General features: G+C 57.4%; 2 protein-coding genes across 16 annotated transcripts in view; one reads left to right on the top strand and one right to left on the bottom strand.

Moving 5' to 3' along the window:
* Window positions 1-9475, top strand: part of DNAH17 (dynein axonemal heavy chain 17) — a gene marked incomplete at its 3' end in the record, with an annotated part of 118884 nt that extends 109409 nt beyond the window's left edge. Inside the window, exons 74-80 of the mRNA XM_082371732.1 lie at window positions 1006-1197; window positions 4867-5046; window positions 5423-5605; window positions 6708-6890; window positions 7284-7427; window positions 7925-8150; window positions 9228-9475. Coding sequence (XP_082227858.1) covers window positions 1006-1197; window positions 4867-5046; window positions 5423-5605; window positions 6708-6890; window positions 7284-7427; window positions 7925-8150; window positions 9228-9475 — 1356 coding nt within the window. The remainder of the gene's footprint in view (window positions 1-1005; window positions 1198-4866; window positions 5047-5422; window positions 5606-6707; window positions 6891-7283; window positions 7428-7924; window positions 8151-9227) is intronic.
* PGS1 (phosphatidylglycerophosphate synthase 1) overlaps window positions 1-25826 on the bottom strand; it is a 67578-nt gene that overhangs the window by 18530 nt on the left and 23222 nt on the right. Inside the window, exons 8-11 of one of the 15 annotated variants that reach the window (XR_014238379.1) lie at window positions 18609-18757; window positions 14088-14216; window positions 3640-3775; window positions 3158-3441 (exon numbers count right to left, since the gene is read on the bottom strand). Coding sequence is in view for 8 of the 15 variants with exons in the window: in XM_082371725.1 (XP_082227851.1) it covers window positions 14097-14216; window positions 18609-18757 (269 nt within the window). In the remaining 7 variants the exon portion in view is untranslated. Of the gene's footprint in view, window positions 1-3157; window positions 3776-7941; window positions 8067-8677; window positions 9535-14087; window positions 14217-18608; window positions 18758-25826 lie in introns of those variants that run through there. The other 14 variants (XM_082371722.1, XM_082371724.1, XM_082371719.1 and 11 more) reach the window with 14 other exon arrangements.

The raw sequence follows: 25826 nt of genomic DNA, 5'->3' as shown, positions 1-25826 counted from the left end.
GGCAGACGGAACCTGCCAGGCCTTCCCTTGTCCTCGGGCCCAGCGGGTTCCTCCCTCTGGTTGGCTGTCTCAGTCTGCAGCCTTTCACGGCCGATGTCTGGAAGGGTCCAGCCAGGCCTGTCTCCTGGGCCCACAGCTGACAGGTGACGGCGCCATCTCTATGATAGGCATTGAGGAAGGACCTGGGGGGGATGTTAGGGTGATGGAGCCCCCCATGTGGGCCCCTCCCTTTCCATGTTTGCTGGAGGGGACCCCAGCCGGGCATCTGTGTCAGGGCTTCCATGGAATCAGGACAGGGCCCCTCCCTTGTTACACCTGGTGCATTTTTTCCTGGCACTTTTCCCCACGATGACCATTTGATAGATGTCTGTCCCCTGGTCCAGCTTTCTGGCCGCCGTGCCTGCTGCCCCCACAGAGCACCCGGCCACTGGGAGGCACTCATAGGGCTGAGCGGGTGAAGAGGAGCCCAGCTTAACTTCCAGAAGCCTCTGTGTTCAGAGGCACCCACTTAGCAAAGACTAATCCGTTAAAGTCGCACAAACCCAGAGAGAACTGGGCTTCAGAATTTGGGCTGGGTTGGCCTTTCCCTGGGGCCACCTGCTTTCAGAAAGGGTTTGCTCAGCATCGCCTCCTCCTTTACAGATCGTTTTTGGCAAGTTTGGGGTACTGCTTGTGTGTAGATGATGGAGAACGTTGATGATTGCGGGGGAATTATATTGGGGAATATTTTATTAGGAAGATGTATCAATAATTTGACTTGTAACCAATACTTAAAGTGATACAGCTGCATTTCTGAAGGAAGCAAGGACAAGAAAGCGCGTCCTCTACCCTACTCTACAGGTCGGGAGAGACTCGGGAAACCAGCTCAGAGCAGTCGATGGCCTTAGGTCCCACCCCTCATCCCCACCTGCACCCCCCAGCGAAGCAGCTGGCAAAGACGGCCCTGGTCCTGCCCGGGCCGTCTGTGCGGACCCTGCCTGATCCGGGGTGCCTGCCCTCCTGCAGGACACACTGGAGATGTGCACCAAGGAGATGGAGTTCAAGTGCATCCTCTTCGCCCTGTGCTACTTCCACGCTGTGGTGGCCCAGAGGCGCAAGTTTGGGGCCCAGGGCTGGAACAGGTCGTACCCCTTCAACAACGGGGACCTCACCATCTCCATCAACGTGCTCTACAACTACCTGGAGGCCAACCCCAAGGTAAGGGCCCACCTGGAGCCCAGCTGGGTGGTCCTCCCGCCCTGCCTTCCTTTCAATTATTCTGTCTCACATTTAAGAGACACTGAATAGGTTTCATAAGCCAAAGAAAATCTGAAAACGTGCGACTCCTCTGTGACCCCAGCAATCTGATATAATGGTCACCACCCAGGCCCTGGCCACCACCTCCAGCAGTTCTCAGCCGTCTGGCAATTTCTCTAACTCCACGGGAGTCAGTATCTTTGGGGACCTGCCAGTCCTGCACCCGAATAGGGATTCCCCCAGAAAGGCCAGACCCCCGCCAGCGTGAGCCGAGAGAAGACACAAAAGGGCTGCCTGGGCCACAGGCCTTGCCGACAGAACGCAGGTTCAGAGGGAAGGCCAAAAAAAAAATCTCCCTGGAGACACGGAACGCTTCCTTTCATTTGTGTTGAAAATTAAAACCAATGTGTCAGGTGCTACGCAAGCCGCGAGGGCTGCAGCAAGGCGGCTCCATGGCCGGAGGGCCTGTCTGCGGGCCCAGAGGGGAGACTCACGCCCCAGGTGGGGTGAATCCCGCTGCGAGCCCCGCCTCCAGATGTGGCCGCCCCCTCGGGAATTGAGAGCCGGCCGTTCTCCCCGCCTGACGTGGCTCCTCTTGGGATCTTACGTGGAGCGTGGCGCTGGCACAGGACCTGTCTCCGTGACCCCCAGGGGGAGGCAGAAGGGAACCCCGTAAGCCCTGGGCTCCTCCTTGCTCCTGCGGCCGGCGCCTTCCTACACCAACAGACGTAGACGTTCAGCTTACCCAGGAGGCTCCCGAGAACCTGCCCAGGGCGCCTGGACACACCCCTGCGTCACGCCCTCCCTGTCCCAGCGCCCCAGGGCCAAGGCGCCCGCCGCTTTGGGGCACGGTGGGCGCCCCAGGGGCCTGGCTAGAGGCCTGAGGCTCACACACCCCCTCCAAGCTTTGGGGACTGAGTGACCAGGGGCGGAGGGTGTCCCGCCCATTGTAACAAAGCTCAGACGCACTGGGAGGGGAGACCTGGGCCAGCTGCCCCCAGACCCCGGAGGAAGACGACCTCCCAGGACGGCCGCCACCCCAGCCTGAGCCTGGAATGTTGTTTGCTTAGTTCCTGGCCAAACACCGGAAGTCGGCCCTCCTCCAGGGAGGGGGACAGTGGTCTCCGTGGGCAGGTGCCGGGGGTCACTTCGCCTATGACAGGGTCTGAGCTGAATGCCGGTGGCACATCTTACAACACGCGCAAGAAGATGTGAAGAAAGAATTTCCTCATCACAGCAGCTTCGTCAGAGCAGTTCTCTCCGGGGTGATTCGAGTGGGAGGAGCAGTCTTGCTAGAAGTTTCTAACGACATTTACACAGACGCTTCCCTCGTTACACACCCACAGAACCCTAGTTGGGTAAGAAACTGCTCGAGAACGCACACCGTGTGCTCCAGTGACCGGCGGGGTGAGGCGTGAGTGACACTCGGCGTCCCGCTCAGCAGTGTGTGATCAGGCCGGGGCCCCAGGCCTGCGGCAGCCTGACCTGCCCTTTGTCTGAGCTCGCGGCAGGGAGGCAACGATGAATAACCTCCTGTGAGGATGTCGCCCTCGGCCTGCGACGAGCCAGTCCGTCCTCCCGACTCTGAGCAAGTGAGCAAGTCGACTCAGGCTCTGAGGGCGAGGCCTGGCAACATGTCTCTGACAAGCGCTCTGGGGACTCCATCCGGCAGGTGTGGGCACACGGACGGCACCCGCCCCCCCCGGGGGTTAGTCCCACTGCCCCGCATCCCAGGAGGCAGCCCACGGGGGCCGGAGACGCAAACTGGGGTGTACCCGGCCCCACTTTGCAGGAGAAACAGAAGCTGTCCCCGAAGCAAATATGCAAAATGCAGAAAAGGCAGCTCGGCACATACCCAAGATAACCAGAGAGAAAAACTGCAGTCACAAGATGATGATCAAGAGGATATTAATGGTTTGTTTTGTTTTGTTTATTTATTTATTTATTTATTTTTGTCTGCGTTGGGTCTTCGTTGCTGCGCGCGGGCTTTCTCTAGTTGCAGTGAGCGGGGACTACTCTTCATTGTGGTGCGCGGGCTTCTTATTGCAGTGGCTTCTCTTGTTGTGGAGCACGGGCTCTAGACGCGCGGGCTCAGTAGTTGTGGCTCGCGGGCTCTAGAGCGCGGGCTCAATAGTTGTGGCGCACGGGCTTAGCTGCTCCGCGGCATGTGGGATCTCCCCGGACCAGGGCTGGAAGCCGTGTCCCCTGCATTGGCAGGCGGATTCTTAACCACTGTGCCCCGCCTGGGAAGCCCCAATATTAATGTTTTAAGTCAAAGTTCATGAGAGCACATCAGACACTTGATAAATCAGCAAGTTCTTATTCAGTTAACTTCAACTTGCCCGCATTTGGTAAACAGCGGCCATCCAGGCAGGGCACTGTGGGAGTTACATAAATGCCCACCTTGCCCTTAAAGAGCCACAATCCTCAGAGAAACTTGTGTGTGTGCTGTGCTGCCCAGCGCGTCAGCTGCCGCCACACGTGACATGCAGCAAGTCCCAGCGGAGGGGAACGAGACACTGGATTTCAAAAGCTTGGTCTAAAAAAAAGAACGTAAAATACCTTATTCGTAGTTTTTATGCTGAGTGCCTGTTGGAACAATCTTTCTACTTAAGTGGCTGCTGGAAAATCTGAAGTTACGTACGTGGCTGCCCCGTGTGGCTCCCACTGCTGGCCAGCGCTGTGCAGGAGCAGCGACGTGCTGGGACCGGGGAGGGGAATGGGTTCCTGGCTTTGTGGAGGGGCTGCACTCGAGCCGCTCTGGAGGAGGAGCACGGTCGTGGCCATGTGGTGGCCAAAGGAGCGGCATCCCAGGCTGAGGGCACAGCGTGGAAGCAGAGGCAGAACACAGGGCAGTGAGAGTGGCCGAGGGTGGGATGCACGGAGAGACCCGGCCGCCAGGGGGCGCACTTGCGTGCACTGCCCCGTTTGGTCCGGTTCCCTCGGGCCCGGGAGCCAAGGTTCTGGCGGGGAGGCTACTTGCTGGAGCTGGCTGTGCCACCGAGACCTCAGGGGCACGCATGGGCAAGGCTACTGGAGTATAATCGGAACCAGGGCCCTTTGGGGGATCAGAAGGTAGACCCACTCGATAGATCCTGAAGGCACGACGAACTGGACGTGATTCATGGCCAGAAAGATCTACGGTGCCCAAGAGCCAACACCCCATCCACAAAGAGTTACCGCTCTTGCTGGAGACAGCAGTGAAGGGAAAGGTCACAGGTGGCTCCACACTTCCATTTCCAAGCGTGGGGAACAAAGGGGGCACGGGCAGAGGGAGCGTGTGGGAGCTGGGGGGAGGGCCTGCGGGGTCTGCAGTGCCGGTGCTGGGGTCAGGGAGGTCACGTCAAGGGAGAGCGAAGAGGGGCGGGCACAGGGCCGGGCCGTCCTGGCTGGGGGTGGAGTGGAGGCAGGGGAAACTGGCAAGCCCCTGGTGCAAGGAGCCCGGCAGGAAGAGGGTCGAGGAGGAGCTGGTGGCCGAGTCGGGGGGGAGGAAAGGCCAGGCTTGGGCCTGGTGACCGAGGGTAGCAGGTGACCCTGCAGACCTGGTGGAGGCAGGGGTGACAGGAGGGGCTGGCAGACCCAGAAAGGAGCAGGGCACAGGGTCCCCTGACGGCCGCCGCCCTTCTGAAGGTGCCCTGGGACGATCTCCGCTACCTCTTTGGGGAAATCATGTACGGCGGCCACATCACCGACGACTGGGACCGCCGGCTCTGCAGGACGTACCTGGAGGAGTACATCCGGGCGGAGATGCTGGAGGGAGAGATCCTGCTGGCCCCGGGCTTTCAGATCCCCCCCAACCTGGACTACAAGGTGAGGGCTCCTTCCAGGGAAGGGTAACACATTAAACACGAGCTGCCTCTGTGACTTACAGCACAGACCTTAAAGAGGTCCATGCCGTCCCGCCGGCTCCCTGGCCAGAGCCTCCGTCGCAGATGGACCACCAATAATAAGCAAGCGGACAGGCAACCCAAATTAGAGGGCTTGAAAGGCAGCCTCCATGGAGGAGTGTGGAAACTTCCTCTGTGTGGCTGGGGAGCAGCCCCAAAGGGGGCTCAGGGAAATGAGGTTTGGTACAGAGGGCAAGACGTGGACAGAACGTTCTGGGACGCGATGCTTAATAAACGGGGGACACGGGTTCCGGCTCGCACAGCTCTCCCTGCTTACCCAGCCCCCACCCCTTTTGCAGGGTTACCACGAATATGTCGACGAGAACCTGCCCCCCGAAAGCCCCTACCTGTACGGCCTGCACCCCAATGCAGAGATTGGCTTCCTGACGGTCACCTCGGAGAAGCTGTTCCGCACTGTCCTGGAAATGCAGCCCAAAGAAGCCGACTCGGGAGCCGGCACCGGGGTGTCTCGCGAGGAGAAGGTAGGAGCCTGACTACCCATCCGCCAACGGAGGAAGGGCAGGGCCTGGGACCTGGGGGTGCAGCGATCGGCAGCAGCCCCTGGGAACTTGTCAGCAACCTCATCGGGCCCCGCTCCAGACCTCGGGGGGTAGGAGAGCCTGCAAGCGGGCTGCTGCAGCCCAGACGGAGCACCAAGGGCTGAGCTAGAGAGAGGCGGGCACCTCCGCGTACTCGCCGAGCAACCTCCCTCCCCGCGGCTCCGGCTTCACCGGCTGGGCGCCAGAGAGTGCCTGCCCTGCAGCCCCGCGAACACGAGGGCGGCAGCCGGAGTCCTGGGCGGGCAGCGCGTGTGGCTCAGGCAGGGCAGGCTAGACGCTTAAACCAGTCCCTCCAGAGGTGCTTAGGTGAGCCTGGGGGACAGAGCCCATGAACACTCACCGCAATAGCACAGCGCAGACAACGTAAGAGCATTTGATAAATTCCCCGCTGTCAGGGTTACCTCTGCCGTCTCAAGAGGCATCGGCACCTTGGCACTTTTTAAAATATTCCGGACAAGCTCTACTAAAAATTACCCAACTATTGGGCTTCCCGGTTAAGTAGACCAAATTCTTGACTGGAAGACTCTCAGTGCGCTGAGGCCCCCTGACCTTTTCTTTGTCTGATGATTGAAACCAGAGACCTACTGATGGCGCTCTGGTGGCAGTGGTGTTCGTGACCACCATGTGGGCCACCCCTTGAGAGGGTGTGACCAGCACGGTCCCTGCAGACAGCCCACACCAAGGAAAAGGTCACAACCCCACGGCCACCAGGGGATGTGATGGGGGAGGGAAGCAGTGCATTCAGGGATGTCTGAAGGCACCAGGCTAGGGCAGCCTGATGCTCCCGTGGCCAGAGCCATATGGCCTTGACAACGAAGCCAGAACACTAAAGCCTGATGGCCAAGATTACCTTTCCCTGATCAAACGCGGGGCTGCGCCTCCGTGATCCCGTTTTTCTGGCAACTCCACCTGCCTTGCTCCTGGGCTCGGAGTTGAACGTCGGGGTAGCACCCGGGCCCTGGCGCTGGGGGAGGGCTGGGGTTGCGGGCACAGTGACACGGGCTGGCTGGGGGCTGGCTTCCAGGTGAAGGCCATACTGGATGAGATCCTGGAGAAGATCCCAGAGACCTTCAACATGGCCGAGATCATGGCCAAGGCCACCGAGAAGACCCCCTACGTGGTTGTTGCCTTCCAAGAATGTGAGAGAATGAACGTCCTGACCAACGAAATGCGCCGCTCACTGAAGGAGCTGAACCTGGGGCTGAAGGTAAAAACAGGGGTGGCAGGACCTGGGGTGTGACTTGAGACGCGGGCTGACCACCACAGGCTGACTTCCCTTGGCCACAAGACCAACAAGCCCCAGGCCGCTGGGCCTCGGCATCTCGAGTTCCCCGGTCTGGAGGAGTGGGCACCTCAGGGCACCTGCAGATGCATCCAGGTGGCCATGGACGCCATCTGGACTGTTCCCTGGCAGGAAACCCTGGTGTGGCCACCACAGGGCATCTGCAGGGGCACTGCACAGACCCACGTCAACTCACGGCACGGGGGGGTGGGGGGGGGGGGAGCTCGCCTACCTGAGAGCAGGTGAAACAAGCCATAGGACTGACCGGGTCTGCGTCTGTGCCAAGCGCCCCAGCACCCCTGTCTGCGTGTCCCTCAGGGAGAACTGACCATCACGACCGACATGGAAGACCTGTCCACGGCTCTGTTCTACGACACTGTGCCCGACACGTGGGTGGCCCGGGCCTACCCCTCGAGGATGGGCCTGGCGGCCTGGTATGCCGACCTCCTGCTCCGCATCCGGGTAAGGACAGGCTTCTGGGGAGCCGCTGCCCTGACTCTCAGCAAACCTGCCGCCAGGGCCTGAGGAGTGAGGCTAGGGAGGGGGGGGGAACGTGCAGCCCCGTCAGAGGCCTGGAGGCCCCTGCTGGCCTGGCCTCGGTCGGAGCACAGCCGGAAGGGCCTGGGCCACACCACGGGCACGCAGGCCCGACAACGCGGGAACTTCCTCCCCGAAGGAAGCCAAGGGCGAGCGCGAAGCAAGAGCAGCTTCTGTGGCCACAGACGCAGAGGCCCTCCCAGCAGAGCCCAGGAGGCTCCAGGGACGCCCGTCAGGGGAGCCACCTCCTGGGGGAGAGCGAGAGCAGCAGCCTCTTTCAGACCCAAATCCTCTCAATCGTGAGCCCCCCTCCTGGACCCTGCTCTCCCCGTCCAGACCGTGAAGGGGCGTCTCGGGCAGGCGGCCGTCCTCTGTGCGGAGGCGGGGAGGCTCTAGCACGGCCCCGCTCCCGTCCCCTGCAGGAGCTCGAGGCCTGGACGACGGACTTCGCACTGCCTACCACCGTGTGGCTGGCCGGCTTCTTCAACCCGCAGTCCTTCCTCACGGCCATCATGCAGTCCACGGCCAGGAAGAACGAGTGGCCGCTGGACAAGATGTGTCTGTCTGTGGAGGTGACCAAGAAGAACCGGGAGGACGTGAGCGCGCCCCCCCGGGAGGGCGCCTACGTGTACGGGCTCTTCATGGAAGGTAACGGGCACCGGCAGGGGAAGCACGGGGGGCGTGTGGGCTCACAGCGGGCTGAGGAGCCCCAGCCACGCGCCGGCCTACGCTCGGCTCTGCTGCGGTACAGGCTCGCCCTCAGACCTGAGCCCCCGCTTTGAGGCCATGAGGAGCTCAGCCCTGGAGCCCAGGACAGGCATACGTTCTGGGGGTGAGGGTCCAGGAGCCCACCTCTGTCAGGGCTACTGCCCAACCACCCCACCCCCAAGGCACAGGTTCAAGGGCAGGGAGGCCCGGCCGGCCCCCTCCCCTGAGCCCCGTGCGAGGGCATCACATGGCCAGGTCCCAGCAGCAGGGGGGGGGGCGCGAGGCTGGCACTCATTCAGCTCCGCCCACGTCATCCCTGTCCCGCACCGGGTAAGGTCAGACAGGACCAGCCGGCAGGCCCACTCTGAGTTGAGTGCCAGCGACTCCCCCACCCTCCTTAGCGACTGATGTCACCCCTTTACCCCCCCGCCCCCCGTGCCCACATCACCAAAGACAAACACAGCGGCAACCATTCTCCATGTTTATTTTGGAATTACAGACAGGAAATCTACGCATCATTAAATAGGGTGAGTAGAAATAAGTCTGGTTCAAGGCAATAACAGAAGTATGTGCATATACATATTTCTACTGTGCAGGTACACGTAGGACAGTCGCTACATAGGAAGGGAAGCGGGGAGCTTTAATCTGTCATTCTCAGCTGGAGTTGTTATGATTTCCTGCCACTGAAATGAACAAGGCTGACACATGAGGCTCTGAAACCACCACGCACGTAGACAATGGAGCCCAGCGCTTTAGGGCTGATCTGTCCCTCAGAGGTGCACAGCGAGACACACAGGCAGTCACGCCGTGCACACGACCCCCACCCCGTCCTCTGCCTACAGCACCCCCTGCAGCAATTCCTGTGCAGTCCAGGCCCTGGCACCTGGCCTATCTCTGCAGGGGTGCGAGTGCAAGCCAGGCCCCTCCCCTCCCCCACTGCCAGCACGACAGATGGGAACCGGGAACCAGTCACCTCACCCTGGGCCACCCTGACCCTCGGCCGTGCTGTCCCTGCAGGAGCTCGCTGGGACACCCAGACGGGAGTCATCGCCGAAGCGCGGCTGAAAGAGCTGACGCCGGCCATGCCCGTCATCTTCATTAAGGCCATCCCTGTGGACCGCATGGAGACCAAGAACATCTATGAGTGTCCCGTGTACAAAACACGCATCCGCGGCCCCACCTACGTCTGGACCTTTAACCTGAAGACCAAAGAGAAGGCAGCAAAGTGGATCCTGGCAGCCGTGGCGCTGCTCCTACAGGTCTAGCTGGAGCCCCGGGTCCCGCCGCGAGGCCCATGCTGCCTGGGGCCAGGTCCTGGCTGCAACTTCAAATTTACAGTTAGGAACTCAGCCTTGCAACTATCACTTATTTTCACAGGAACTGATGATTGCTTTTTTGTTCTCCTAAATAATCGAGGCACTTTATAACCATGCACATCTAGACTGGCCAGAGGGTGGAGGGCAGCCTGGGAGAGGAGGTGTGGATTGGATTAAAACAATGAAGCCACTTAGCCAGGTCTGTCTGATTCACTTGAGCCGGCCTTCAGCCTGATGGCCACCAGGGGCCTGGCACAGGCTTGGGGGTGAGGCCCCAGTTCCCAGCAGCCAGGGGAGCATCCCAGGAACCAAACCCCCAAATCCTGACTTCCCACAGGGTCAGTTGGGTTTATCTTTTCCCACCAGTGGCATGTAGGGTTAGAGCTGGAGGCAGTCACACCCTTGCCTGATGCTACCTGCAAACACCCACCACTAAGGGCCAGGGTGTTCCATTCCCGTACGAACAGGAGCGGCCACTGCCACAGACACTGTCCCCTAAAGCACTATTCCTTCTCTCAAGCAAGAAAACCTCCCTCGATTATGGTAATGCCGCCTCCCTGCCCCAGAATTCTGAAAAGCAAACTATTCCATGGAGGGGCCATTTCCATACAGCTCAAGTGCTTCCCTGTCAACTGCCCACTTTCTGAAATTGCTGGGAACGGGAGGGACCACTTTAAACACGTCTGTGTCCTGGGAGGTCATGATAAATGGTCGTCCCCTCTTAGTTCTGGGCAGCATCTTCGTTGTCTTTTGTCTCCCTCCCCTCTCCCCACCATCAGTTCTCACTTCCTGCCACCAAAGTAGACTTTAAAACAAAGTCTATAACAGTAGACAAAGAAGGGCATTATATAACGATAAATGGATCAATACAAGAAGACAATATAACGTTCATTAAACATATATGCACCTAATATAGAAGCACCTAAATGTATAAGGCAAATATTAACAGATGTAAAGGGAGAAATTGACAATAACACAACTAATAGCAGGGGACTTTAACACCCCTTTAAATCAATGGACAGATCATCCAGAAAATCAATAAGGAAACAGTAGTCTCAAATGACACGTTAGGTCATTTGGACTTAATAGATAACTGGAGCACATTCCATCCAAAAGCAGAATACACATTCTTCTCAAGTGCACATGGAACGTTCACCAGGATGGATCACGTGCTAGGCCACAAAACAAGACTTGACAGATTTAAGAGTACAGAAATTATATCAAGCATTTTTTTCCAACCAGAACAGTATAAAACTAGAAAGCAATTCTAGGAAGAAAAATGGGAAAAATACAAACACACGAAGACTAAACAACATGCTACCAAAAAAAACCAATGGGTTAATGAAGAAATCAAAAAGGAAATCAGAAAATACTTCGAGACAAACAAAAATAAAAACACAACTTTCCAACATCTATGGGATGCAGCAAAACCAGTTCTAAGAGGGAAGTTCATAGCGATACAGGCCTACCTCAAGAAACAAGAAAAATCTCAAACAACCTAACCCACCATCTAGGAATTAATTAGAAGTGGAATATGAAGAACAAACAAAGCCCAAATCAGCAGAAGAGGGACGGCTGCTCAGCAGCCAAGACACCCTGACTTCCAAAAAGGTGAGCTTATCCGCAGGCGCTGCGCCCCAGGGCTAAGCGCTGCAGCACCGCAGCGGGCACACGGAGGCCAGGGCACAGGCGACAGGGCTAAGGAGAGGTGGTACACACACACACACACGCCAGCAGGGAAGGGACCAGAGGTGGCCCGCCTCGTCTGGCCTCATTCTGTGAGCTCCTGCTCCAAAGGGGAGCAGGTGGCTACCGCGGTGCTGGTCCAGGGCTGCCCTGGGACAGGCCCCCATCTGACGGACCCAGGTAATGGGTGCAGACAAAATGAGACGACGATGAACTGGAAAACCAGGGGTACAGGAAGGCAGCTAGCAGGGCCCACAGACTCCAGTGGGGGCCCACAGGCTGGCACCTCGGTGTTTCCTAGCTTCAAAGCAGAGTAAAGCAAGCACCACACCCCCCGCCCCAACCTGGCCTCCTCCTGAGTTCAACTTGATGCTGAAGTAGTTTTGTGAAAACTTTTTACCAAGTATTCACCCAATCCATGGGTGAAGAAGAGGTCCTAGAAGCCCTAACTCCGAGGCCAATAATTTACAACAATCCTGGGGCCTGGTGGGGCTAAGAGGGAAAAGGAAAAATGTCCCTCAAATCCTCCCTCCCTGGGGCCTAGAGAATCCACCCCTTTGGAAGGCCGGCGTCCTGCCCCCAGAGCCTGGCCACCGGGCAACACACCTCTGCTGGCCAGGAGGGGTCACTGTAGCCCTTCGTGTCCAAGCTGGAGGGCCAGGAGAGCCACCACTCTCACTGGAGGACATAAAATTGCCAGTGGCCACCAGGCAACTCATTTTAATCCCTGGTAATAACCACAAAACGGGGAGATTTTCCAGTTTTGCCTTTAGAGCCTGAAATAAAACATTTATTCCACACTCTACACATGGTGGGTAGATGACAAAATTCTCTTCGAACTTTGCGAGAGACGATTCACCTTGCTTGGAGTTGCAATCCAGCCTTGGGGAGACAGGGCCTGGAACAAAAGCTATGCTGCGTCTGAAGGTGCCGTGACGCCCGCGGCAGTCCTGGTGGGTGGAAGGGTAGGGCCCTGGCTGGGGCGAGTGCCCGTGGGGAGAGGGAGAGGGAGGGCCCCCGCCCAGGACCGTCCCGAAGGCAACCGGCAGAGACAAAGCGAGCAGCGCGCAAAGGGAGCAGCCGCGGATTGCTCAAGCCCGGCCGTGGCACAATGCTCGCTCTGGCCCCACAGCATCTGCAGGAATGCGAACGCTGTTTACCGAAAGCCTCTCTCCAAACAGAAACCCAGTGCCCCGGCACATTCTTTTGGCTTCCCTCCTCTCACTGTCCCACAGGACAATTTAATAACTGGTTTGGAGGCAAACAGTGTTAACTGATGTGCTGCTGCCCCCAGGCAGCGTGGCGTGGCCACTGCTCCACCCAACTCCAGACCACGAAAGCCTGCAGATCTGCCCGGGCCCAGAGGAGGGGCTGTGGCGCTCCGCCTCGGACGAGGTGCCCCCGGCGCCGGCGCCCCACGCGCACAGCAAGGTGGCGCGGGCTAGGCCAGCCACGGCCTCCCAGGACCCACGGACGAACGCGACCGTCAGAGCCACCAGCCCTTTGGAGGGAGACACGTGAAGCTGCCTCCAGAGCAGGTGGGCAGGGATGGAATCCCGTCTGCTCCCCTCAGCCCCCAGGATGAGCTGCCGTGCCCTGGGGCTGCGAGGCCTTCTCTCTGGGCAAGGTTCAATCAAGCACCTGAAGGTGTGGGGACTGGGCAGGGAGCTTCTGAAATCTGCTCCTGGAGACACTGGGGGCGGCGCAGGAGCACACGGGTAGAGATCAGAAGAAACAGGTAAAAGAGTCAAAAGTGGCTGCTAGGGGGAAGGAAGGGCAGCTGCATCTTGTTGGCCTTTCGGTATTATTTTACTCTCTAAATCCGCATGTTATTTGAATGAAATTTAAAGTAATTAAAATGCTGAGAAAAAAAAAGAAACAAAATTTTTTAAAGTGAGGCTGAAAAGAGAACCACTGCACCAGGCCGCAGGGGACGCGGGCCGCACACAGTGCCAACGCGGACGACGCTCGGCCGCCCAACCCTTTATCCTTGTCCTCCCGCCTCCTCTCTCCCTTCCCCACAGGCCAAAGGCCCAACCATTCCCATCCCCCACCCCCACCCCTCAGCGTGGGCTGGACCAGCAAAGTCCGGCCCAGAACATCCCACCCGGGAGACTGATCTCATCTGGGGCCGCATAGGGGGAGGTCAGGGTCTAAAGGGATCTGGAACCCACAGGGTGACTCAGGAGAGACCCCACCTCCGACGGCAGCCGCACCCTGCCTGGCCTCCCGGCGTCCGAACAGCCAAGGGACAGCTCAGGTGAGGCCTCGTCCCGTCCCCCTGTGGGACACGGCCAGAGGCCCGGCCGCTAGGGGAAGGCTCCTGGGCGGGCGGAGCACGTCCTGCTACCAGCTGCCAGCACGACAGCATCTCATCTCCGCAAGCGCACGTCACAGAAACGTCAGGAAGATGAGGCAGCAGCCCCGGGGCCTCTCATGCTGGCGGCTGCAGCGGCCCAGGGCAGCAAGCCAGGACGCTCCCGACCAAGAGCGCTGCCCCTCCGCTCCCACTGCCTTCGGAACGGCGCGCTCAGTGGCGAGGAGGGGGCGCAGAATCTACCTCTGTACCCGGCGGCCACCAGGCCCTCACCCCAGGGCCGCCTCCGGCCCCCGGGGACGGGAGACCATAAGCGGGCCCCACAATGCTGACCGCACCACAGCCCCAGGACGTGGCAGAAGGTAAAAGCGCTGCCTCACTTAGCACCAGGCTCCCAAAACCTTGACAACCACCCATGAGCCCAGACATACACCCCTGGACATGTAACCAAGAAAGGACGAAAGGGCCCTGGAGTCCCTGCGAGAGGCCCCGGGGACCCCGGCTGGGGGGAGCCCCCTGTCCCCCTAGTGATCCCCTGGGAAACCGCACAGTCAGTACCTGCTGTTCTCAGAAGAAGTTCTTGATCAGTGGAGTCACCATCTTCACCCACAGCTTCACCTGCCGGCTCGGCTGCTCAAAGGTGGCGGAGGACACCACGCCGGACCTCAGGTAGAGCTGTTCTTGCTCCTGGGGAAGAGGAACAGACAGGAGTTAGGGGTCGGCTCCAGCACCGGGGTACGCAGCCTGCCGGCCCAGGGCTCCACGGGGGCCCCAGCGCAGGTCGCCCCTGTACACATTCCTTAGAAAAGCTAAGAAGCCAGTGTGTTTAAATTTTTAAGACCAAGCAAGACGTGTGTGGGACAGGCAATTTAGAGCTGAAGAAATACAGCTGGTGGAAAAAATATTTAAAAGTTCGCCCTCACTAAATGAGGTAGTGCCAATTAAAATAATGAGATTTTCTTTAAATGAGACACAGTTTTTTCTTCTCTCAAACTGGCAAAAAGTTGTTTTGTAACATCACCGCCCTCTGCTGATGAAGGCCGAGGGAACAGGCACTCTCGGACACTGCTGATGGAATGAATGGAAAGGGGGTTCGAATCATCTGTCTGTAGAGCAATTTGGCAACAAGTACCAAAAGCCTTAAAAAGCTCCACTTGCAAGAGTTTATCCCAAGAAAATAACTATGCACTAAGATTTTTGTGTACTGATATTTATCACACCAACATTTATGACAGAGAAAACCTGGAAACCCCCTAAATGTCCACCAACCAGCTAATTAAATATAATAAACCCATATGACAAATCAGCATTCACCATAAGATAATCATACTCTAGAAAAACATTTACTTAACGATACGGGAAAGTGCACAATATATTAAGTGAAAGACACTGGATATGAGTTAACATACACAATATAATCCTACTTTTCGTTAAGAAGGAAAAAACAAGTCACACCTCTCCATATGCACACAGAACAAGACAGACAAGGAGCAATCAAAACGATTTCAGTGACTCTCTCTGGATGAAAGGGTTAGCGTCTTGTAACTTTTCTCGATTCTTACAATGAACGATTATTACTTTCATATTTAAAAACAAGTTAAAAAACACTGATATAAGCCTCGTCTTAAATTGTGTTTAGAATCTGTGAGAGGAGAAACTGCCTCTTTTTTAAACATTACACTCTACAAGTGCTGTGTTTCCTTAATAAGGTATCGAAGCTTTCAAAGGGCAAAAGGCAGCAGTCAGGGAATGTGATTCTGTTTCCACCACCAGGAGTGGTGACATCCCTCTCTGAACCTTCCGTCCCTTTAATCTATAAAATACTGACTTATCCCACACTATGGTGAGGATCCCCCAACGCTGGCTTTGCAAACACCCTTCCCACTGCGGGACCAGGAGCCCCAAGGGGACAGTGGATGCCGCCGCGCCATCCCACTGGGCGCTGGACGCTCTCTTCTCCGGGGGCAGGAACGGAAGCCACGTCCCTGGCAAACTCCTCTGACCCAGTGAGGACAGGGGACGAAGGACACCACGCCCTCCAGGACACCGCAGAATTTGTCCACAGCTCTTCCCGTCACGGGCTGGGGAAACCTAGCGCCCGACTTCCCATCTTCCCGCACATTTTCTGCGCTCACTCCCTTGTGAGTGGTGCTCCCAGGGCCGGGCTCCCTGGCGCTTCAGGTCTGAGCAGACTCTGCCGGCCGCCCGCTGACCGCAGCTGGCTGGGCCTCGTGGAGGAGCCAGCCTCGGTCTCGGGGGGCTGCTCTGCAGAAGCCTCCACAGACCCGGCTCCAGCTTTATGTTTTCCAATGAATACACAGCCAAGATTTCAATTAAGTTACCAGAAACACTTGAGTTTCCTCACAGACTCCACACGGGGATGGAGAAGGAAGTCAGCTGGTCGAGGTTACAATGCTGTTCAAGGGAGTCTTTCTTAGGTCACAAGTGGTAAACCGTGTCCTCTGAACAAAACCTGGAAGCTTTCAGTTTTTATTGTACGTACTAAGTGAAGGGAGGGACTTCGGATTCGGATAAAAATATCTCCCCACTCCGGTGCCCAGTGTGACATGAACAGGGCCCTTCCCTGGGTCCCAAGGAGGACTCCAGAGGCAGCTTCTGAGAGCAGGGACCCGGGCAGCTGGGGCTTTAGGGACTTTCTGGGCTCGGGGAAGGCTGTGTGGCTGGGCAGTCCCAGTATATAAATACACAGGTGGAGTTATCCAGAAATGCATTTTTGCATTTCAAAGGCAGAGAAATCAACGTGGCTCTAAAGAACGGAAGGACTGCAGTGGCATGAACTGCCACCCTCCCACCATCAAAAGCCGCTGGGATTCAGGTTTGGGAAGAAAAAGAAAATATCCCAAATATGTCATTTGGGAAAGCAGCTCCTGACCACAACCAGCCTAGCTTTTCTCAAGACCCAGGATGTGGGTTCAGTCCCCTTACTCAGGAAGTGGGGGAGAGCGGCCGGCACCAGGACCCTGGGCAGAGACTCGCTCCGCCAAATCAGCCCAGACCCACAGAGACCTGGTCCTCGGCAGAGGCCACATTCACACTGACCACTCGCTACCGACTGAGGAAACCCGGCTCTCAGCAACGGAGGCGAAAGTCCAGGAGACCCCTCTGTTCCTCTCAACCCAGCCCGCTCTGAGGCCGGCCGGCCCCTACTGGAACCTCCTCGGTCATTTGCTGGAAGCCTCACCATAGCATCTGTGATCTGCTGAGCAGATCAGATTCTCCCGCTGGCCACCCAGAGCCCGACCGCTGCCACTTCCTCTCGGCCCTGGTTGTGAAGCCCTTCCCGGCACCAAGGCCCCAACTCAGTCACTGACAAGATTCCCAGATCGCAGGAGGCAGATCCCGGGGAACAAGGCAGTTACCATTTCCTCGTCCATCAACAAAGGCTCCAACAATTTCGCAACAGTAGTTCCCAAACACAAGAATAAAAGCTTAACTCGGTCTATACGCTTCTGAGGGCTGGCCTACGGCAGTGTTATCTACATTCCCATGACTCAGGAGGGAAGCTGGCACCTTCCCTGGAAAGGCTTTGTTGTCAAGGTCACAAATTTGTGAGCCCAAAGGATCATCTAGGTCTCACATACACAGGTGCTGTGCTTGCATTCTCGAAAGTTCATCGGCACTGCTGCAGGCGCTCAAATGCGAAGATTCACACAGAAGCACTAACAACTTTCAGTTATTCTCGACTTTAAACAGAAAGACCATCATGAAAGGAGGCCGAGACCGCTGCCCCTTTGGGAGTCACTGCCATGTTCCTATCCCAGGGAGCAAAGGGTGCTCTCCCCTGCCCCCCCTCCCCGACCTGAGCGTGGGTCTCCAGCAGCCGGCAGCAGGGGCTCAGGGTCCTGTCCCCCGTGACTCTCCAGCCCCACCTCAGAAGAAAGGGCCGCTCTCCCGTGAGCCGTGCCGGGAAGTCTCTTCCCAGGGGAGCGGGAGGTCCTCGGCAACATAACGCGCCCACCGAGCCAGACAAAGCAAGTTCGGTTCTCTCTCAGGCTCTAGGTCCCCGCTCTCAAGAAAAATGCCTGCCTTCCCCTCTCACAACTGTAAGGAAAGAAATCCTATTACAACTAGGAGCGTGACAAAAACAACACAGAAATTCCAAGACACCTTGGAAACAGGGGCCTGCCTTGCCCAACCTCCGTCCCCTGACACGGGCAGGAGGCGAGGCAGCCGCGACCTTCCACTGTGTCCCGCCCACCACCGGCCCCCACTAACATGCCACAAGGGGCCCCTGCGCCTGGCCAGGCACACCTCTGAGCAGTCCCTCCACCATCTCCTCTGTAGGTCAATCCCAAACCAGATCATTACCAAGTGAAACAATCTGAAATAAAATAAATAGGATTCAAGGTCTCAGCACCATAGGATCGTGCATGCTGACTCAAGGGCACAGACAGAAATCTGTGAACGGGACTGCCAGAACGCTTGCAACAGCTTAGCTCCCCATGAACCATCTCTGTCTGCACGGGCCTCTAAGTTCATTCTAAGGTTTGGCTCTTTTTTCCGGGTTCTCTGTCTCCACGTGCAGAGACTCTGGCTCCCTGCGTGCCCCTTCTGCCTGGGTGGCAGCCCTGCCTCCTACCTCTCCCTCCCCCGACTCTGAAGCACCTCCTGGGGAGGGTCTTCATCAGAAATGACCGAGGCCACCTGAAGCTCTTCCCTAGCGGACCCAGGTCCTGTGTAACCTTGGCCCCTTACCCCCTCTCACAGTTGGTCCACAGTCTCGGAAGAGGCTGGGAACCAGCGCTGTATTCACATGCCGGTGAGAACAGCGTTCTCCTCCCGTGCAGGGAAAGAAGATGTCCTCCAGGATGTAAGGCGGGGGGGGGCCCTGCAGGGCAAGAGCGAGCTCCGGGCTGGAGGCACAAGGGCCCGGGCTTCGAAGGACAGCCCCGCGGCAGGTGTCCCTCAGGACCGGCCACCAGGACACGCGAGAGGACGCCGGTTCTTTCCGACACTGCACAGCCCCCGGCAGGAGACGATGGCAGAGGCAGCCCTCAGGGACCTGGCACCCAGCTATGCCCCCCCACCCCCCAGGAGGTCCCACCTGCCCCAACCAACCTGGTGAAGCTGCTGCTGCAGGGCCCGGCTCTCCGTCACAATGGCGATCTGGGCCTCCAGGTCCCGGTGAACTGACCTGTACCCAAAATTAGGAGAGCCAATCAACGTGAGACAGGGCAGGCTGCTCCCTGCCAGGTACAGCCAGAGGCCTGCAGGGAAAAGGAAACGTGCAGACAGGAAGTGAGCACAGCAGCTGCCACAGCCTCTCCAGTCGCGCTCCAACCTAAGAGGAAAGCAGCCCCCCACGGGGTTTGCGTGAACAAGACACCGAGGGGACGGGCGAAGCTGGGGCCACGTCTGCCCAGCCCAGGGTGCTGCCAGGAGGCGCAGGGACCACAGCGTCTGCGGGGCGGCCCAGCCCTAGGGACGCTCACTGGGACGGCTCCCCTTTCTGCCGCATGGCACGCTGTGGCCTCTTTTCCCGACAGGGCAAGAAGTGGGTTCTTAAAAGGACGCTGGTGATGCCCGTGCTCAGGCTCTGTTCTCACCCCCACCCACCCCGCGATGCTACCAGAGCCCCTCCCAGAGAGCGCAGGACCTCTAATCCCCACTCTCCGAACTGCCTCAGCCACGTCCTGGCCACCATCCAGCCTCCCCTGTCCTTCCGCAGGCCCGGAGGGAAAGCAGCCCAGCAGAGCTCAGGGCACACCTGCCAGCTGACCCGTGGGCTCGGGAACAGAGATGCTTTCACCTAAGCCAGCAGACATGGGGCGGTTATGGGCTCGACGAAGGACTGGGTTTCAGAGCAAGCTACTTGGCAAAGCAGGCCGTAAGCAGCCTGTGGGGTGGAGGGCATCTGTCCTTCTTCCTAGAACTGGCATGAGGATGCCCCCACCACAACCCTTGCAAGAGCAGAGGGCAGAGAAGCAAGGGGACTGGTCCAGCTCCCATTTCCTCCCAGAGGAGCGCTCCGTGGGCCCCTGAGTCACAGCTCTCAATGTCTGGGCTCCTACGGGATTTTGTCCCAAATCTCTTAAGGTGGAGCCTGGGTCTCACCGAGCTATTAAGGGTCCCTGCAAGGGGAGGAGCAGCCCAGCACGGGCCCTTTAAGAGGGTTTTGGGGTGGGGGACAGCCGATAGAGCCCCGGCCTGAAAACAGAGCTCAGGTTACTCCACGCTGCATCTACCTGCTGCATCTACCTGCTGTATCTACCTGAAGACGAGCTGGGCCCTGCCTCCCCAGGGCCACTCGACTCTCCCTCGCTCAGACTGCTGACTGCGAAGCCCACCGGGGCGCCAGAAATGAGCCTGCTGGGGGCTCGGGGCTTTAGGCCAGAGAGACGAGAGGTCACGAGAGGCCAGCGCACGAGAGAACCTGGGAGGCCCTGTCCGTTTCAGTCCCACCCCAGAGAACACTGCTTTCCCCTTTTTTGCTAGAAAATGAGCCAGTTCATACCACAGACAGAGGAACAAGCAGGGCTCGGTGCGAGCAGCCACGCGGTAGTGGCTCCTGCCTTGCCTCCCACCCTCCCCCAGCCCTGGGAACTCGCCGTCTCTGACAACACCACGGCGACATCTCTGTAACGAACGTGGTGGATTCTCTCAGAATCCTACATGTCACCTGAAGCACGGCGGGCAGGTCCTCTGCTTTGCACCCCATTCCATCCCCTCCGAGTTCCAGGCCCCATCAGGACTACTTCTCCTAAAAAGACTATTCCCCAAACCTAACCTCTCAAGGACATCTGCTGCCCAGACTTCCTTCCTCCTACGGCGAGCCCAGGCTTGCGGCTGGCCTCCATCTTTCCCTCCACGCTGCACCAAGAACGCCCAGGCCAGGACACCCAGTGTGGCCACGTCAGTCCCAGGCTCCTCTGCAGGCCACCCTGCACAGGGCCGGCCTCCTCACGCCCTCCCACCACCACGGGTCTCTCCCCTGCCAACGTGACCCTTTCAAAGGGCACACAGGCACGCAGGAGCAAGGCAAGCAAACCAACAACATGTCACACACACCAAGCTCCTAAAATAGAAGGCCATTTCCTAACTCTCACTCAGAACAGGAGCATTTCCAAGAACGTCTTGGGTAAGAGATGACGACTCTCTGCTGCCTGTTCCTGTAATACGCCTGCCACCCCCCCAACACACATACACACAGGGGCCACATCAAAGCCACTTGCTTGCCCGTGTGTATCGCTCGATCGACTGTAGCCCGCTCCGCTGGGCCGCTGCATGTAAGCAACCGTGTGGCTCACCTTAGCACGCGGCCAGACCGCGCGGGTGGGCAGGCTGGCCCTGGCACTCTGCTCCAGATGCCCAGGGAGGTCCGAGCCTCCTCCTCTGCAGCAAAGGCCCTCCATCTGCACTAGACTCAGCTGCCCCGCCCCAGCCCTCCATAAGCCCAGGGCTGGGCGGGACAAGGCGAGATCTCCACCTGTCGTTACTGTTCCAACTCTTCTTTTTCTCAATGTATTTTTTTTTAATTTTTATTTATTTATTTATTCATTCATTCATTCATTTATGGCTGTGTTGGGTCTTCGTTTCTGTGCGAGGGCTTTCTATAGTTGCGGCAAGCGGGGGCCACTCTTCATCGCGGTGCGCGGGCCTCTCACTGTAGCGGCCTCTCTTGTTGCGGAGCACAGGCTCCAGACGCGCAGGCTCAGCAGTTGTGGCTCACGGGCCTAGTTGCTCCGCGGCATGTGGGATCCTCCCAGACCAGAGCTCGAACCCGTGTCCCCTGCATTGGCAGGCAGATTCTCAACCACTGCGCCACCAGGGAAGCCCTCAATGTATTTTATTTTATTATTTCATATATTTTTTTTGGCTGCACCACGCGGCTTGCAGGATCTTAGTTCCCCAACCAGGGATCAAACCCGTGCCCCCTGCAGTGGAAGCTCGGAGTCCTAACCACTGGATCCCCAGGGAGTTCCCTGTTCCAACTCTTCTGATGCCAAGACTGGCCCCTGAAAGACACTGGGTCTGCTTGGTGCTACCTGCCCAGCTGGCTGGCCCAAGCCCACTCAGAGAGGGGACAGGTGAGAGCCAGGACTAGGGAGGCCCAACACCCACATGGGTGACGTGGGATTAGGCTGGTGTAAATCACTTGCCACCATGACCCTGTGTCCCTCCAAGGCTCCCAGACCACAGGGTCTGGCAGGGAAGGTGGGAAGGGCCTGGTCTTACACGTACTTATTTGTAAAATCTGCCTAAACGCAGACCGCTCCCTCTCAAGGCAACCTACGGGTCAGCCATCAGAGGCAGGCAGCCCATCTCAGCTCGGCCCGCAACTCCCCAGTATGGACCACTGCTTCTCAACCTGTTTTCATTCCTGATCCCTGAAGGAGCTTTTTAGCCCTGCTGAACACTTTTTCAGCACCCTCCCCAAGAACCAGCCTCTGCTCCGTGGGGTACCATCAACCCTGTTGGTTATGTATGACATACACCTATTTCTTCTCTTTTCTCTCTTCCCTGCCACCTCTGCCTCCCTCAGCTTCTTTCCTCTCTGGCCCAGGGTGGACTTCAGGTGAGTGCTTGGATTAAAGAGACAGCGCTTTTTTAACCTACTGACTACTTTGGTGAGGCCTGCAATCACCCAACCAACTTTCCCTGTAGTCTCATTTCCACGGTCTTTCTCCATCAAAAAGAAAATGAAGACCATAAATGGCGAGACGGCCACCCTTTGGCGTGCCGTGACGGGGTGGGGGTTAGCGCAGCGTGGGAAGCCAGAGGGGGATGCCACGTGGTGCCACCAGCAGCTCCACATGATGCCCACAACCTCAGAGAGCCCGGGACAGGGGGGCCGCTATGAACAAGAGTCCTTCTAGATTGGAGATCACCAAGTCAGGAGTTTTTAGCTATTGGTCTCTGCCCTGAAGACAACTGGGAAATTCTCACTCGGGGAGGCCCTCCCAAGAGGCCCCTTTTGAGCTCCTGAGCCGTCAGAACCTCCGGCCAGACACACACTGCCACTCAGGATGTCAGGGCAAATACACACAAAGGGTGAGACTGCCGGGCAGGGACTCACTGTCGGGAAACACAGCACTTCCCAGCCTGGCCATAAACCTGTTATCAAGCCCCAAGTCCTCATTCCAGGGCCCGACCTTTGGGCCCAACACCTCCAGCATTCCAGGAACCGGTGGATCAGGGAGAGACTCTGCAGCAGCAAGGACAGCACAGGATGAGAGAGGGTGCCTTTGGTGAGGGGGGAGGGGGGCACTGAACTTCAGCACCGGGGACAGCGGGTCTCACCACAAAGGGAGCGTGCCGTGGGTACAGAGATGACTGGACTTGCAGGCCAACAACTTCCGCTGCCTCCCAGCTCTGCAATGAGACATCCTGCCCCATGCCCTGGCCTCCTCTTTAGGGAGAGAGACACCTGCTTCCGCTCTGCTCACGCCGACGGTCCTTCACAGTCCCAGCATCATGCCCCAGATAGCCCCAGGCTGCCCGCAGCCCTGGCTCACCCTGGCCTCCAAGCCCCTTCCAACCTCAGTGCCCATCCTCCACTCTGCCCACCCTGGCCCAGGGGGTGTCCTTCAAGCCTAGTATAGTCTCGGGGCTCCACGCTTCTGTTCCCTCTGCCCGGACCTCCCCTGCCCAGGGGTCTCTGCTCAGTGTCACCTCCTCAGAGAGGCCCCATCTAACAGACCCCCATCAACCTGGAGCCCCCTCCTGCTCTGGTCTTCTTCAAAGCCCTTTCCACGACCTGACACTGTATTTGGACAGATTCATCCACTTATTATCTGCTTCCCAGTAACCTACACCTTATGAGGACAGGGAGTTAGTCTAGTCCCCAGTGATTTATCCCCAATGTCCTGAATGCTGCCTGGCACACAGCAGGCCCTCAATAAATACTTGTTTGAACAAAATAAATAAAATGAGGATAAAAACACCTCTTCCAACAAATGATTAAGTATAAAAAGGCCTTGAGGTTCTACAGCAGGAACACATGAACATTTCAGGTTAGAGACCTTCTTTGAGGATCTCTCCACGAAAAATTCAAAATTATGCACCCCTCCCTCTCCTCCCCCCCCCAATATTCTGCAATAAATTTCAGAGGGTTCTCAGATCCCTGTAAAAACAAGAAGGGACAGAAGACATCACAGTCCGACCCTCAGATGAATAAATAAGCATCACCTATTCTGAGGCCAGAACAGAACCAAAACACTCCAAGAGGCCCGGAGGCTGATGCCTGCTCGGTCCAAGGTGAGCGGCACTGCCCCAGGCACACCCCCATCCCCAGGTGAGAACTGCCTCACGTGTGCCCCACAAACAGGGTGGAGCTGCCCTGGTTCTCACTACAAGTTCACCTTCGGGCCCCATGCCAAAGTGGCCTATCGGGAAGGCAGTAAAAATAGTGACAATTCTCACAATCATTAACAGATTCCTCTGTCAGCAGGAGCCAGAAATCTCTTAATCCAATGGCCCTGCCCCGCCCTCGCCACACACATCGTGCTGTTAATGCTGGAATATTGCATCCAGATGAAATCAAAGTCAACATCTTAACAGCAGGCAGAGCCCACGTCCCCCAGCACGGATGTGGCCCTTGCTCTCACAGCAAGAAATCCCATGATGGTGCATACACCACCTCTCAGCCCCCTCCTCTCCATGGAGCGGAAAGCTAAGGAGATGCGAGAACTAGGCTTGATACACTTCATACTCACTCAGACTCCCCTGAAGTCGCTGCCTCTCCAAGACCTAAAGAGGTTAGTTCATTGGCACAAGGTAGACAGAGCACGCACAACCGCTGACAAAGCCATCCTGCTGCTGGTCCCCTGTACCCTACTCTCAACCAGGACCAAGTTTAAAAGGGGAACCCCTGGAAGCAACTGAGATGTTGTTCAGTAGGCGAGAGGATAAACCGTGGTCCGTCCATACAATGGAATACATTCAGCGCTAAAAAGAAATGACCTATCAAGCCATGAATAGACATGGAAGAAACTTCAATGCATGGTAAGTGAAAGAAGCCTGTCTGAAAAGGCTTCAGGCTGTATGATTCCAACTATATAATATTCCGGAAATGGCAAAACTATGGAGACAATAAAAAAAAAAATCTACGGTTGCCCAGGGCGGAGGCTGGGGGTAGGGGGGAGATAGGCAGAGCACAAGAACACAGAGGGGGGGCTCCCCTGGTGGCGCAGGGGTTAAGAATCCTCCCGCCAATGCAGGGGACACGGGTTCGAGCCCTGGTCCAGGAAGATCCCACATGCTGCGGAGCAACTAAGCCCGTGCGCCACAACTACTGAGCCTGCGCTCTAGAGCCTGCGTGCCACAACTACTGAGCCCGTGTGCCACAACTACTGAAGCCCACGCGCCTAGAGCCTGTGCTCCGCAATGAGAGAAGCCACCGCAACGAGAAGCCCGCACGCAGCAACGAAGAGTAGCCCCCGCTCACCGCAACTAGAGAAAGCCCGTGCGCAGCAACAAAGACCCAACACAGCCAAAAATAAACAAGTAAAATAAATTTATTAAAAAAAACAAACAAACAAACAAAAAAAGAGCACAGAGGGATTTTAGGGTAGCGAAACTACTCTGTACATTCGTCCAAACCCACAGAACGTACACCACCAAGATGAACGCTGATGTAAACTGTGGACTTGGGGTGACAATCACGCGTCTCCGTGGGTTCATCAATTATAATAAATGTAGTGGAGGGCCTGTGCATGTGTTGGGGGGCAGGGAGAACACGGGAACTCTCTGTACCTTCCTCTCAGTTTTGCTGTGCACCTAACACTGCTCTAAAAAACCTAAGTCTTTAAACTCCAGCTGAGCTGGTGGTGCTCCCCGTTAGGTTGGAATGCTCCCCCGCTCCCAGAACGCTGTCCCACCTCACTCACCAGGTGAGGAACGAAGGCCGGGCAACAGGAAGCTGACAAACCATCAATCAGAAGAGCTGCCAACTGACGGATGTCGAAGGTGGACCCCTACCCTCCCACACCCCCAAAGCCCTCCTGAGGCCAAGCAGATGCTGGTAAGACTTCCAGGTTCAGTGTCGCCCTTCACTGACCAACGGGGAGATCAGCAACAAAACTATAGGTGAGGAGGATGCCCTCCTCGCCACGGGTCCCAGCCCTCCGACGCCACGCATGGCGTCCCCGCCACCACCCCCGGGACTCCGCTCCTCGCCCATGAACCGCACGGTCATTTCACAGAAACTCGAACACGTGCATGTCGCCATTCCCTCCTGAGTACAATCCAAAGCCATCGGCCCAGCTGACACGGAAGTTGAACCTGGTCCCTCCACTTGTGCCAAAGGTAAATCTGGGCTGAGAACCAGGCTTCGAG

This window comes from Balaenoptera borealis (assembly GCF_965194805.1).
Source record: "Balaenoptera borealis genome assembly, chromosome: 20".
NCBI classification, from domain to species: domain Eukaryota; kingdom Metazoa; phylum Chordata; class Mammalia; order Artiodactyla; family Balaenopteridae; genus Balaenoptera; species Balaenoptera borealis.
The sequence above is the reverse complement of the archived record's forward strand: the minus strand, read 5'-3'. Positions and strand labels throughout refer to the sequence as shown.